The 12,350-nt window shown below is 38.8% G+C and overlaps 1 protein-coding gene across 1 annotated transcript; it reads right to left on the minus strand.

The window, feature by feature from the left end:
• Nucleotides 1-7,944: 7,944 nt before the first annotated feature.
• On the minus strand, nucleotides 7,945-10,574 carry LOC104212117 (CRM-domain containing factor CFM9, mitochondrial-like). The gene is made up of 3 exons (XM_009761305.2): nucleotides 10,363-10,574; nucleotides 9,604-10,264; nucleotides 7,945-9,185 (listed from the first exon to the last, which is right to left on the minus strand). Exons 1-3 carry the CDS (start codon nucleotides 10,398-10,400, stop codon nucleotides 8,082-8,084), a joined length of 1,803 nt encoding a protein of 600 aa, XP_009759607.1. The 5' UTR covers nucleotides 10,401-10,574; the 3' UTR covers nucleotides 7,945-8,081.
• Nucleotides 10,575-12,350: the final 1,776 nt, after the last annotated feature.

Below are 12,350 nucleotides of genomic sequence, written 5' to 3' on the forward strand. Positions count from 1 at the left end.
GTTCCCAAACGGGATGCCGGAAGACTGATTTTGCATAAACAACCACCTTTGGTTATGTTTTGATTTTTGACCCTCGCAGCCTTAAAATCTTCGTCCCAGAGGTGCTGAAAGGTCGTGTTTGCAATACCGGGTCTTTTATTCTAATTTGAAAAAAAAACAAGAAAAGAGTCATAAATAAGTTGGGTCACGCCGTTTTGTCAAAAATAGCCGAATATTCTCGAAAGGGACGCCGGAAGGCTGATTTTGCGTAAATGACCATCTTTGGTCATTCTTTTGGGTTGCGACCAGTTATCCCGCGCAACCTTAAAATCTTCGTCTCCGAAGTGCTGAAATGTCGTGTTTGCAAAACCAGGTCTTTTATTATTTGAAAAACAAGAAAATAGTCAGTGGTCAAGTGAATACCGTTTGGTTTTTAGTTAAAATAAGCCGGCCCGGCTTCGGTGATGTCTTAAACCGTTCTTGCCGAGATAGCCTTAGAGTAATGGCTATTTTCGTAAAAGAACGAACAAGTTTGTGAAAGGTCGTAAAATAGTCCTTCCCGGCCTTAAATTTCATGTAAAAATGAGAATGGGCCACGTCTGAAAAACAACCATTTGGTTAAAATTGGCATATAGGGGAAGGAATCTGGTTGTTTGTTTTTGAGTTTTTAATTCTTTGATTAGAGTATGCGAGTTATTTTATTTTCGAGTCCGTTTGTTGTCTTTTGTCAAAGTCTATTAGTATGGTCAGTTTTTAAACTTTTATAATCAAGTTTGTTTTATTATGAAAATTGAAAAAAATGTTTTATTATTATTTATCTTTTATTGATCCGAACTACGCAAGGTCTGATTCATGCAGGGATATGATACGTAGGCAATCTACATAAGGTTCGACCACCGCTAAAAACGAAAAAGAGAAAGTGAATAAAAGAAAAGAAAAAAGAGAGAGAGAGAGAGTAAAAGAAAAAAGAAAAAAGAAAAAGAAAAAGAGAGGTTTCTGAAACACTCGCAAGAGGCACAAATAAAATAAGTCGGGATGATGCATGCGGTCGGAGCAAAAGCATGTTAGAAATGGTTAACTGCCTAAGAACATTGCATCCCCCAACGTGCAATTGCAATATCTGTTAAAACTCTAACGCTGTCAAGTTTGTTATTTTTCCATATCAGTTAGTTGTTAAAGCGTACTGGCACCATACCATTATCAAACAAGATCAAAAGGGCCTATACCAGAAAGCATGACTGGCTCAGAAAATAGTGTTGAGTCGAAAAGGACAACACATCAGATGCTGAAGGAGGCGATGGCCAATATAGAAAAAATGAGATTGGAAATGAATGAAATGCAGCTAGCCATGGCTAAGGTGCAAAAGGGGCCCGAACCACCCGTCACTCCTACTCCCCCACCGGGACACACGCCGGAATACCCTTCCCCCGGCCCTTCAACAAGCTTCCCAAGCCACCACTACTATCAGAGGAGAGATGCCTATGATCCCCAAGCTCCGCCACCCAATCAGAACCCTCCACCACCAAATGTTCCTGTCTTTGTGGCACCTCCCCCAGCCACATTACAAAGATCGTCTAGTGAACCACTGTTCCAAGTTCACGACACCCAATATTTTCCTCCTGAACCCACTTTTAAAGCTCCTGAGCCATACACATATACACCCCAATTTGGGATCCCAAAGGAAGCTGAGAAACCGGTTAAGAACACAGAACATGAGGAGGTGATTCGAAAGGTCAAAAGTCTGGAGCAATCCTTCAGGAACATGCATGGGTTAGGCCACCAGGTCAGCGTGGCCTACAAGGATCTATGCCCTTTCCCTGATGTCCAATTGCCGGCAAGGTTCAAGATGCCCAAGTTCGATTTATACGAAGGGCATGGCGATCCTGTGGCACACCTACGAGGTTTTTGTAGCAAGATGAGAGGAGCTGGTAGCAAAGACGAGCTGTTGATAGCTTACTTTGGCCAAAACCTAAGTGGGTCAGCACTGGAGTGGTATACAAGACAAGATCCGAGCAGGTGGTACACCTGGGATGATCTGGCACAGGCTTTCGTAGGACACTTCCAATACAACCTTGAGATAATCCCAGACCGTCTAACATTGCTAAAGCTTGAGAAGAAGCCCGGGGAGAGTTTCCGGGAATTTGGGTTCCGGTGGAGAGAATAGGCAGCCAGAGTTGATCCTCCAATGAGGGAAAACGAAATGGTGGACTATTTTCTGCAAACTCTAGAGCCAACATACTTTGGTCACTTGGTGACATCAGCTGGAAAATCCTTCAATGAAGTAGTGAAAATGGGAGTTATGATAGAAGAGGGACATAAGTCCAATAAGATCCTGAGTTACTCGGCAATCAAGGCAACGACTCAGGCCATTCAGAGTGGCACGGGAGGTGCGCTTGGAAAGAAAAAGAGAGAAGAGGTCGCGACAATAGAGGCAGGCAACTGGTCCAGATCGAGAGGTCCTTCCCCTCGCTACCAACCCAGACCCCATCACCCAAACTACCCTCACACTCCAAATTACCCTCCACAACCCTACTACTCGCCACAAGAACCACACTTCTCCGTACACCAAGCCCAGACATACACTCAGCCTCCGGCTCGCCCGCAATGGCGCGCGCCGGCTCCCCAACACACATATCCACCTCCACAAAATACATACCCACCTCCACAAAACACTTATCCGCCGCCAAGGGCCTACATGAACCCTCCAAAGGCAGGTTTCCGGGGAAATCATGCTTTCAGAAATGAAAGAATATAGAGAACATTCACTGAGTTGGGAGAAACCTATACTGTCGTGTTCCACAAATTAAGGCAGTTAGGCTTGTTGAGTCCTGTTGATCCCAGATTGCCAAATTCCCTTCCCAAAAATATGGACCACTCGGTAAGCTGTGAGTATTGTTCGGGGGCTCCCGGACATGATACCGAGAAGTGTTGGAAGTTGAAACATGCAGTGCAAAATCTTATTGACACCAACAAGATTGAGGTTCAGACACCAGAGGCACCCAACATCAATCAGAACCCGTTGCCGGCACACCATGAAACCCACATGATTGAGCTAGTGCACGAAGGAGGGGAGTTAAAGAAACCCTCACAAACAGTGATGATGATCCGTCGACCAGTGGAAAAGCGGTGGTATAGTTGGAAAAGGTAGATGACAAGCCAGTTATGGTGTTGGGAAAAGGGTCCAATGGGGTAGATGTACAGTTTGTGGGCCTGAAAGCAAAAATCAACAATTGAATGGCTACTCCTCTTCCTATACGAAGGGAGTCTTGGTAGTGGGCTCTAATTTTCTTTTTTGTTGTCTGGATTATTCCAGGGTTGTAATCCAGATTTCTTTTTGTGCTCGCCAAAGTGTGAAACCTTGCTATCCCGTATTTTAATAAAGTGAAAGTTTTTTTTCTTCATTCCTTATTTTGTTTTAATTTTTCTTCTTCTTTTTCTCTTCTGAACAGTTCTCTTTATACTGGTTCTAATGACATGACATGCACGACGGGTCTTCAACCTTGTCTAAAAAATCAATCTGATTTCAAACTTATAGTACAAGATTGTGATGATGAGTCGGAATACGATGAGGGTGAAGCCTTCGAAGAAATTAACAGAGAGTTGAGCCAATTTTAAGAAGAAAAAAAAAAGCCCAACTCAAATGACACGGAAGCCATCAATCTAGGGGATGCGGATGATATCAGGGAAGCTAAGATAAGCATCCACATTAAACCAAACATCAGGGAAGAACTAATCAAAGCACTTATTGAATTCAAAAACGTTTTGCATGGTCATACGACGACATACTGGGTTTAAGCACCAATATAGTGGTTCACAAATTGCCCACTGACCCGGCATTTCCTCCCGTCGAGCAAAATTGAGGAAGTTTAAAACCGACATGAGTGTGAAGATTAAGGAAGAAGTAACCAAATAGCTGAATGCTAAGGTTATTCGGGTCGCTCCATATCCTGATTGGTTGGCTAATGTGGTGCCAGGGCCAAAAAAGATGGAAAAATCAGGGTGTGTGTTGATTATCGCAATCTGAACAAAGCAAGCCCAATGGCGCTTTATGTTTAACAGATATCGAAGGGAAATGCATCGACATGGCTATCAATTCTGACGCAGTTAAGAGATATTATGTATGATTTCTTGTAATTGTAATTGTTGTTTGTTTGTACTTAGCATTTATCGGAGAATGAAGTGACGGAGACAATTCTTTCTTCTATCCAAACACTTTATCTTTTGCTTCCCCTTTTGAGCCTTACTTATTCTTTCATATCCCTCTTTTTGGAATCAATAATGAAAATGAAAGAAAAAGAAAAAATAATAATAATGATAATAAAGACAAAAGAAAAGTCACAAGAAAAAAAACAAAGGAATTGGGAACTACGTTTGACCTGATTCCTCAAAGAAGGATACGTAGGCGCCCCACGGCTCGGTCATAGTGTAACATAGTGTGCATAATGTAACATAGTGTAACAAAATAAAAATCCCCAAGCAAAATTGGGGCAGAAGTTTGCGTTTGTAATTTTGGTAAGAAAGTTTGATTCCAAGAGTTGTATTACCCATCAAAATTATTTTTGAACTTTTGATAACCCTTTTTCCTTTTTAACCATACACAAAAACTCGTATTGATGTCCAAAAAAGACCTCCCGATCAGTATCTGAGAAGTGCCAAGTCAATGCAAATGGAAGTCGGGAATAACACTTTGATCCCCAGCAAAGAAGAAGATCATAAGCTGGAAATGAATTGATAGCCGAAAGAATCCCCAGCAAAGAGAGTCATATCGACAGCACTCGAATCCCCAGATGAAAAATAAAATAAAATGAGAGAGTCTTATCGGTGAAAACCTTCACAGGCACCATAAGGTGACGAAAGATGAGAGAAATAAAACGAGAGAGTCTTATCGGTGAAAACTTTCACAGGCACAACAAGACGATGGGAGTTGAGATAAACGAGAGAGTTTTATTAGTGAAAACCCCTCGAAGGGCACTATGAGGCGACAAGACAAGATTGGCGGAAAGGATCCGCATTTGGCAAAGGGTTGACTGCCTGTTTATCCCCAGCAACATGAGGCCGTCCGAAGGGTTGATTGATACAAATAGACTGGGTTGATTAATCCGGAATGCGCGACATGATCATTGGGATCAGTTATATCATTCAGATAAGTTCTTTTCTTTCCTTTTCCCCAACATTTGTTCAGAAAGACTTCTTTTTTTTCTATTTTTTGAGATCATCACTTTTTTATTTCTTGGTTTAAAGACTTTACCTCCCCAGCAGTTTGTTTTTGAATAGGATTTTCAGAGCTTACTACCAGTTGCCAAAATGATGCAAAGCAAAATGCGAATAGGACAGACCAAAGATAAGGCGATAAAGCGAAAAGAAGTTGGTCGCAAGACCAAATGATGAATGGGTCTAGATCCCAAGAGGACCAAGTTTCCAAGAGAAGTGGGAGAAAAACAGGAAAACAACAGTTGAGAAAATTGTGGACCTAATCCCAAGAGGGCCCCCAGCAGATCATCGAGATGTAGGAGCATTCCCAATAGATTTTCGACCAAGTTCCAAGAGGGTCGGACAACACAGAGTGGGGAAGGAAGAAAAGGAAAATTCATCCCCAGCAAGTTTTGATAGCGTAATGAAACACAGAGCGGGGAAGGGAGAAAGGGAAAAACCATCCCCAGCAGGAGTGGCACGGCCACTCACCATGTTTTAAAACTAACAAATTTTCTTTGATTTGAAGCAGGAAAAGGAAATCTTATTAATGGCGAAAAAACATGCCACAAGGAAAAGCACCAAAACTGGGGCAGAAAATTTTCTGCCATTGTCGAAAATTTTCTCGGAGGAATGAGGAAATCAATTCAAGTTTTAAGAGATAGCAAGACAGCACGATTTTAAGAAAAACAGTCGGAGGTAAGACAATTTCAAGTTTTGAAGATGGGTCTATCCGCCCTCGAATATGATATTTTTGGGTTCATCCGCCCTCGAATAGGATATTTTGGGTTCATCCGCCCTAGAATAGGATATTTTTGGGTTCATCCGCCCTCGAATAGGATATTTTGGATTCATCCGCCCTCGAATAGGATATTTTGGGTTCATCCGCCCTCGAATAGGATATTTTGGGTTCATCCGCCCTCGAATAGGATATTTTGGGTTCATCCGCCCTCGAATAGGATATTTTTGGGTTCATCCGCCCTCGAATAGGATAAATAGTTCTTCCCGGTGATGTCAAGTGCCACAAATTCAAATTTTGATAAATTTGACATAATGAATACTATCATAAAAAATAAATAAGTTAGAGAAATAATTATATTAATAAACAATTAATGAAATAAAAACGAGTAGGGAAAAAGAAACAGTAATAAAGTTATATCATGCAAACAGCCTACTATTTTATTTTATTCTGGCCATAAATTGAAAATAACCTACTGTTTCATTTCACTTTATATTATTGATATATATGTGTTAAAAGAATTGAACGTGACTAACATTATTTATATGTTCCAATCCAATAAATATAAAGTAATTAAACTAATGTGAAATTATTACTTGTCAATTCATTTCTCACAGTTCTTCAAAATGCCTTAAAGATATGTTTTGATCCAGGAAGTCCATGAATATTATAAGTATGTCATTAGTGGGTAGCTAGTTTGATGACTTTGAGGTCATCTAAGAGTTGAGCGTCGAAGGAAATAATTAATTTATCACTGCAATGTACTTGAATTATTTAAGATGCCCAAGATTTTCCAAAAAGTGAGCATAAGATAAGTACTACCATGACCAAAATGATTATATGATACATACCTTAATAAAATATGGCTCAACTTAGCGGGGGTTAAGGATAAAATTAGAGTTTCGTGCTGATAACGTGTTATAAAATAAAAGCAATGCAGTAAAATATAAATAAGAAGAGATAGAAAGAAGGAAGAAGTCTTTTCTTCTTTCACTTTTGTGTGTTTTCCATTAAAATTTACATAGCTTTTTATATGCATAAAATGAGAAGACTTACTATTGTAAATAGTGAATGGGATGGACATAAAGCAGGAGATTTCATCCATAAGTTATTCCATACATGGGCACCCATATCTACAAACTATTCATAACAATTACTTATTTGATGAAATCCTATAGCGTTCACTTGGATCTTAGGTTATAAACAAGACTAAGTGCTCGAGTCTAATGTTTTGAATATTCAACGCAAGCCCTTGAAGGATATTTTTTCTTTGCAGAGCCTCATCACATGCTCTAATTGCAAGGGGTTACCATTTCAGTGTAATTTCTGGGGTACAAGCTAGAGTTCTCTGGTAAGAACTAGCCATTTTCAATTAAAATCAACTGTTCGAGTGCGGTACATAAAATATTCAATATGAACACTGTGAAAGCCTAGATAAACCATCAATAATTTAAGCTGAATCCAACAATTCTAACTTTGACGAATTCACCAACACAACCACAATAACAGAGTTCAGATCATACACTTCCCCCATTATTATTTCCTCCCCTAAGACGAGGAATACCCATTCTGCTTTTGGTACATTATGCGAGCTCAGTAAACAGGTCGTAGTAAAATGAGACCGCGACAACCTGATAACTGATAATCAAGTCAATTATGGATTTGGACTTGTTACACTCATTATCAGGAGAAAGACATAGTGCTCAAATAAGCAGTAACAAAAAAAAAATGAAAAATCACTGATATTATACAAAAGTCACCACCCCAGATTCTTCAATGTACTACTCTTCAGCAGCACGCTTCGACAAACATTATGAGAAAGGAATATGAAGTATTTGGGCACTTAAACGATATGGATACAGAGAATACAGGAGGACAAATACAGGTGCACTGGCAGTGTCTCTGTGCGTTGTTAGCGTTTCACCCAAATTCAGACATGTAGATGCAAGCACACAAGAAGAACCGGTTTAGCTCGATCTCCTGCCCATATGAAAAGTGCATTCAACTTGAAAGCATTTACTTCAAGTAACCATTAAACGCGATACTAATCCATACATTTCTTCCTGATTTCTTGCACAAATCAGAGTTCTTTATTCAAGTACCATAAATAGCACTGGCCTCTATTCTACTGTATCCAGTGAGCACTATTTCTACGTCAAAGGTGGCACCCCGGTCAGTCGCTGTCCCAAGTTTCATCCAAGTCCTTTGAGCTTTTCACCTTTGTCTTGCTCTCGGAAGTACCCTCATTTTTCTTCATCTGCTCTTGACTACTTGTCCTAAAGCTATTAGTTACCCCTCTTGATGCCCTTGAACCGGGTGCATCCTCTGCACTTGATCCCAATGTTGCTACCTTATCATAATCCTCCCCCTCGTCACTACTACTTCTATACTCACTTGGTGGCATTGAGTGCTGCCCTCCCTCATCATCTGAATTATCATAATCCTCCCCCTCGTCACTACTACTTCTATACTCACTTGGTGGCATTGAGTGCTGCCCTCCCTCATCATCTGAATTCCACATGGCTTCCTCAAGGTCACTTAACATGTCTGAACCAGAACCTTCTGTACCCATCTTTCCCTTTAAATAAGGATCAAAATTTCTGCTTGAACCTCCCTCACTTATAGGTTTACTGCTCTTACCTTTCTGCCATTTCTCCGTTTTATACTTAGGATGCCTGTCAGGAGCCTTGTACATGCCGGAATCAGCGTAATTGCTTCTACCACGTTGGTCATCATTGTTATCCAATTCATTGTCATCTTCAGATACATCATCATGTCCATCATCATCAGCTATCTTCCTTCCGTAAGTCTTATTCCAGCCACTTGTTCTCCCTCCTGACTCATCATCTGATTCATCACTTCCCATCATTCCAGATCTTCTGAATCGACTACCTATATCTTCTTTGTTCCAATATCTAATCTTCCCTACTTCGTCTTTCTCTGCTTCTTCCTCAGCTGCCCATTCGTCATCAGCTGCCTGTTCTATCTGAGCAATAAAACGGTCAAGTTCTTCCTGGTCACTGTCTTCAGCTGTTGAATGTGTTTGGTCTATACTACTGCTGAGACCCAACTTAGTACCAGTATCCTCCTGAAAGACATATGGGCTTCCTTCTTTCTTATCAATGGCATTGAAGAATGTGGATGCTACTCGCTGGATGCTGGCCCTGGCTGCTGGATCATCAGGATTTATCCCCTTCCTCCGGAGCTCTTGTTCTATTTTCTTTATGTTTAATTTCTGTGATTCTAGTGCTTGTTCGAATCGGGCTTTAAATAATGCCTACATGGAAGAGATAACTTTGTCAAACAGTAGATGTGTACTCATCAACAGTAACATGTTCAAATTTCCAGCGTTGTTAAGCAAGTTACAGAAAAGATAGTTCATTACATACAATAGGAATTAAAAGAGTCCAGAATCTTAGACCCTATGTTCAACACAAATTCCAAAATATCGATGGTTCAACAGATGAGACATGCCATATACCCATTCTTCGGGACCAGGAGTACATGTCTAAGACTCATAGCACCCAGGGAGTTTTACATCACATAGATGTATGAAACACAGACAGAAGCTAGGTTCCCTCAAGGAAATACAAAATTAAGGGGTTAACAGAAACATATAACAATTCATCAACTTGTAAATTTACTACTAGGATTTACATAAGCAGTGGATTACTCAAAAGAGATTTGTAGCTCACCTTCCTTTTTGTAAGTGTGTTGATAGGTATTAAATTCTTAGGCTGGCGGTAGTTTCTGCCGCGAAACATAATAATGGTTTTTACATTGTGTATGTTAACCACAATACCGCCACTTAGTCGAGCCAGCATTGAGGCCATCTCTTTAATTTTTTCCTTAGGGAAGTTATCACAACAAACTTGTACAGTCTCATGAAACTTCCAGTGGAGATGCATATTTTGGACAACTCCACCGAAGACTCCACGAACACCAACAGGAACATAATTTTTATTCCTGAAACCAATCTTCTTATACGCTTGCAGTTGCTCAGGAGTGAGAAGCTCAGGATCATGCCGTGGAGATGGCAACTCTGGTAGCTCATATTTCTTCAGCTTCTGAAGTAGCAAAGCAACTTTTTTCTTTGCTCTACGGAGATTATAAATTAACCGTTCTTCATCAGTCATCAGCTTCAATTTCAACTTCTTTGACCTCCGTATCTCCCTTAGGGTTTTGCTTGACTCATTCTGCATTCTCATTGCTACTCTGCTCCTCATGCTCTTCCCCGACATCCACCGCACGCAATTCCACACCTTACTCGTTGCAGTAAATATAGGAACTTCCACATTTTTTACTTCACCGCTTGAAATCATATTCACCATATCGTATCTCCGCAGAATCGCATTCCTATAGTTTTAAATTAAAAAAAAAAACTTTAATAATTAAAATTAAATTTATCTAAAGTTAACAAACGAAATTAGAAAAAGAAGAGAGAGGAAATATACTGCAAGGAGCGCCGTTGAATGTATCTGGAAACGAACATGACGGCGATGATGTAGAAATCGGTCACAGAGCTTCTAGTTTCATTTGACAGTCTTTTTTGTGGAGAGTGGATGAGTAAAGGGGACGACGATGGGATTAATTTGGGGGAAAAAGGAGAATAGTCACAGTCCTTTAACCTAAGTTGAGGCTTTCCCCTCCGTTAATGGTTACACCAAAACCTGTCCACTTTTACAAATATTGTTATCTACTTATTTTTTCTTTACACTAATTAAAAGGCATATTGTATTACTTGTCCTATCCTTTTTTAATTTATTAATTTTGCTAAGTGTTTTTGCTCCATTTATTTTTTTATTTATTATATTTTTAAAAAAATTAAAAATTTTCTGTTGATGGCACTTGTCATCCTATCCTTAAATTTTGTTAAGTATTTTATTTTCATCTTTTTAAATTAAGATTTTTTGTTGTGATGATACTTCATCCTCTCTTTGTTTTGTCACTCCTATTATAACTCGTTGAAGCTCGGGCCTAATATAGATAAAGCTATATTATTTTTTTACTATACATTGTGATATCTTACGATTTTAATCGTATTATTTTATGAACTTTCACTTGTAAGGATATTTTACAATTTTTTTTAATTATTTGTCATTAGTTATAAAAACTAAAGTGAGATATAAAAAATAGTGTCATTTTTATATAATGACAATAATAACTAATATATTTATCTCGTGAAAATAACCTCTCTATCCTTTTCGAGGCAGAAGTAAGGTCTGCGTACACTCCACTTTCCCCAGACCCTACTAATGGGATTTTACTGTGTATGTTATTGTTGTAATAACTAATACATTTCATATTTCCATTGCCAATTAGCTCTGCACCAATCCAAGGAAAACCAACATATTGGACTAAGACAGCACAAAGGTAAGTACTCTTAGGGGTCGTTTGGTAAGAGGTATTAGGAAAAATAATGCAAGCATTAGCTCTATGCATTATTAATACATTGTTTGGTCTATTTTTTCAACTTGTGTATAACTAATACTTGTATTAGTTATACATCATACTTGCTATTATCCTATGTATAAGTAATGCATAGAAATCATGGCATTAGTAACACCAAGGCTATTAATGCATGCATTAGTATAGTTAACAAAATTGTCCTTAAAGTCCCTTAAAACTAGAGAATATGGAGGGTATTTTTGTAAACAACTCTTAACAATTATGCAATGCATTATAATTTTAATACACCACACCAAACAGTAAATAAGAAATAATATCTGCATAACTAATGCTTGCATTACTAACCCATGCATTACTAATTTATGCATTACTGATACACCTTATTCCGTACTATTCTTATACACCCTACCAAACGACCCCTTAAGATGATGTGATATTGTTCAATTTCATTTAAAGTTGCACGATTTTCCCCAAAAGTCTCACATCATTAAGAATATTCAATTCTGTATTAGTAGATTTCTTTTCCTTTCTACTTTGTATGTCGGACTTTATCTAGACACACCCAACAATCTCTCTTGACTAAGTTTCATATGAAACATCACCATTCATGGGCTAATTTGAAGATTAGTGGTGTGTCATCCACGTGATACCAGTAATTACTCAGCTGCTTCCAAAGCTCTTCTGTATAGTAAGTAAAGTAATACTTAGTAGTGATTTATCAAAGAGTTAAATTTGTAGGGGACGTGGGTTCTTACACGTGTAGCTTTACATCATTCCTTTTTTCAAGTGTTTAAAAGCCCCCAACTTGGTTATATTTACCAAAAGACTGAGGATTCTAATAGAATAAACTGAAATATCATGGTTTTTTTGCCAATTCACATTGACCGGAAGCTCTAGTAAAGTAAAGTAAAATAGGTACAGTTGAGTAATAGATCTCTTCTTTTAAGGTTGCACATGTTGATCCAAAAGTGACAAAACATTTAACCCAGGAATGTATTATTTTCACTATTACAAAGATGTATTGCCAGAGAAA

The sequence above is a fragment of the Nicotiana sylvestris genome, chromosome 7 (genome assembly GCF_000393655.2).
Source record: "Nicotiana sylvestris chromosome 7, ASM39365v2, whole genome shotgun sequence".
NCBI lineage: Eukaryota > Viridiplantae > Streptophyta > Magnoliopsida > Solanales > Solanaceae > Nicotiana > Nicotiana sylvestris.

Bases quoted from the DNA above. Each gene is read 5' to 3' on its own strand.
- LOC104212117 (XM_009761305.2), bottom strand. From the start codon at position 10,400: ATGTTCGTTTCCAGATACATTCAACGGCGCTCCTTGCA. The intron at 10,265-10,362 runs GTATATTTCCTC...TTAAAACTATAG, and splicing joins ATTCAACGGCGCTCCTTGCA to GAATGCGATTCTGCGGAGAT. The intron at 9,186-9,603 runs GTGAGCTACAAA...TCTTCCATGTAG, and splicing joins ACACACTTACAAAAAGGAAG to GCATTATTTAAAGCCCGATT.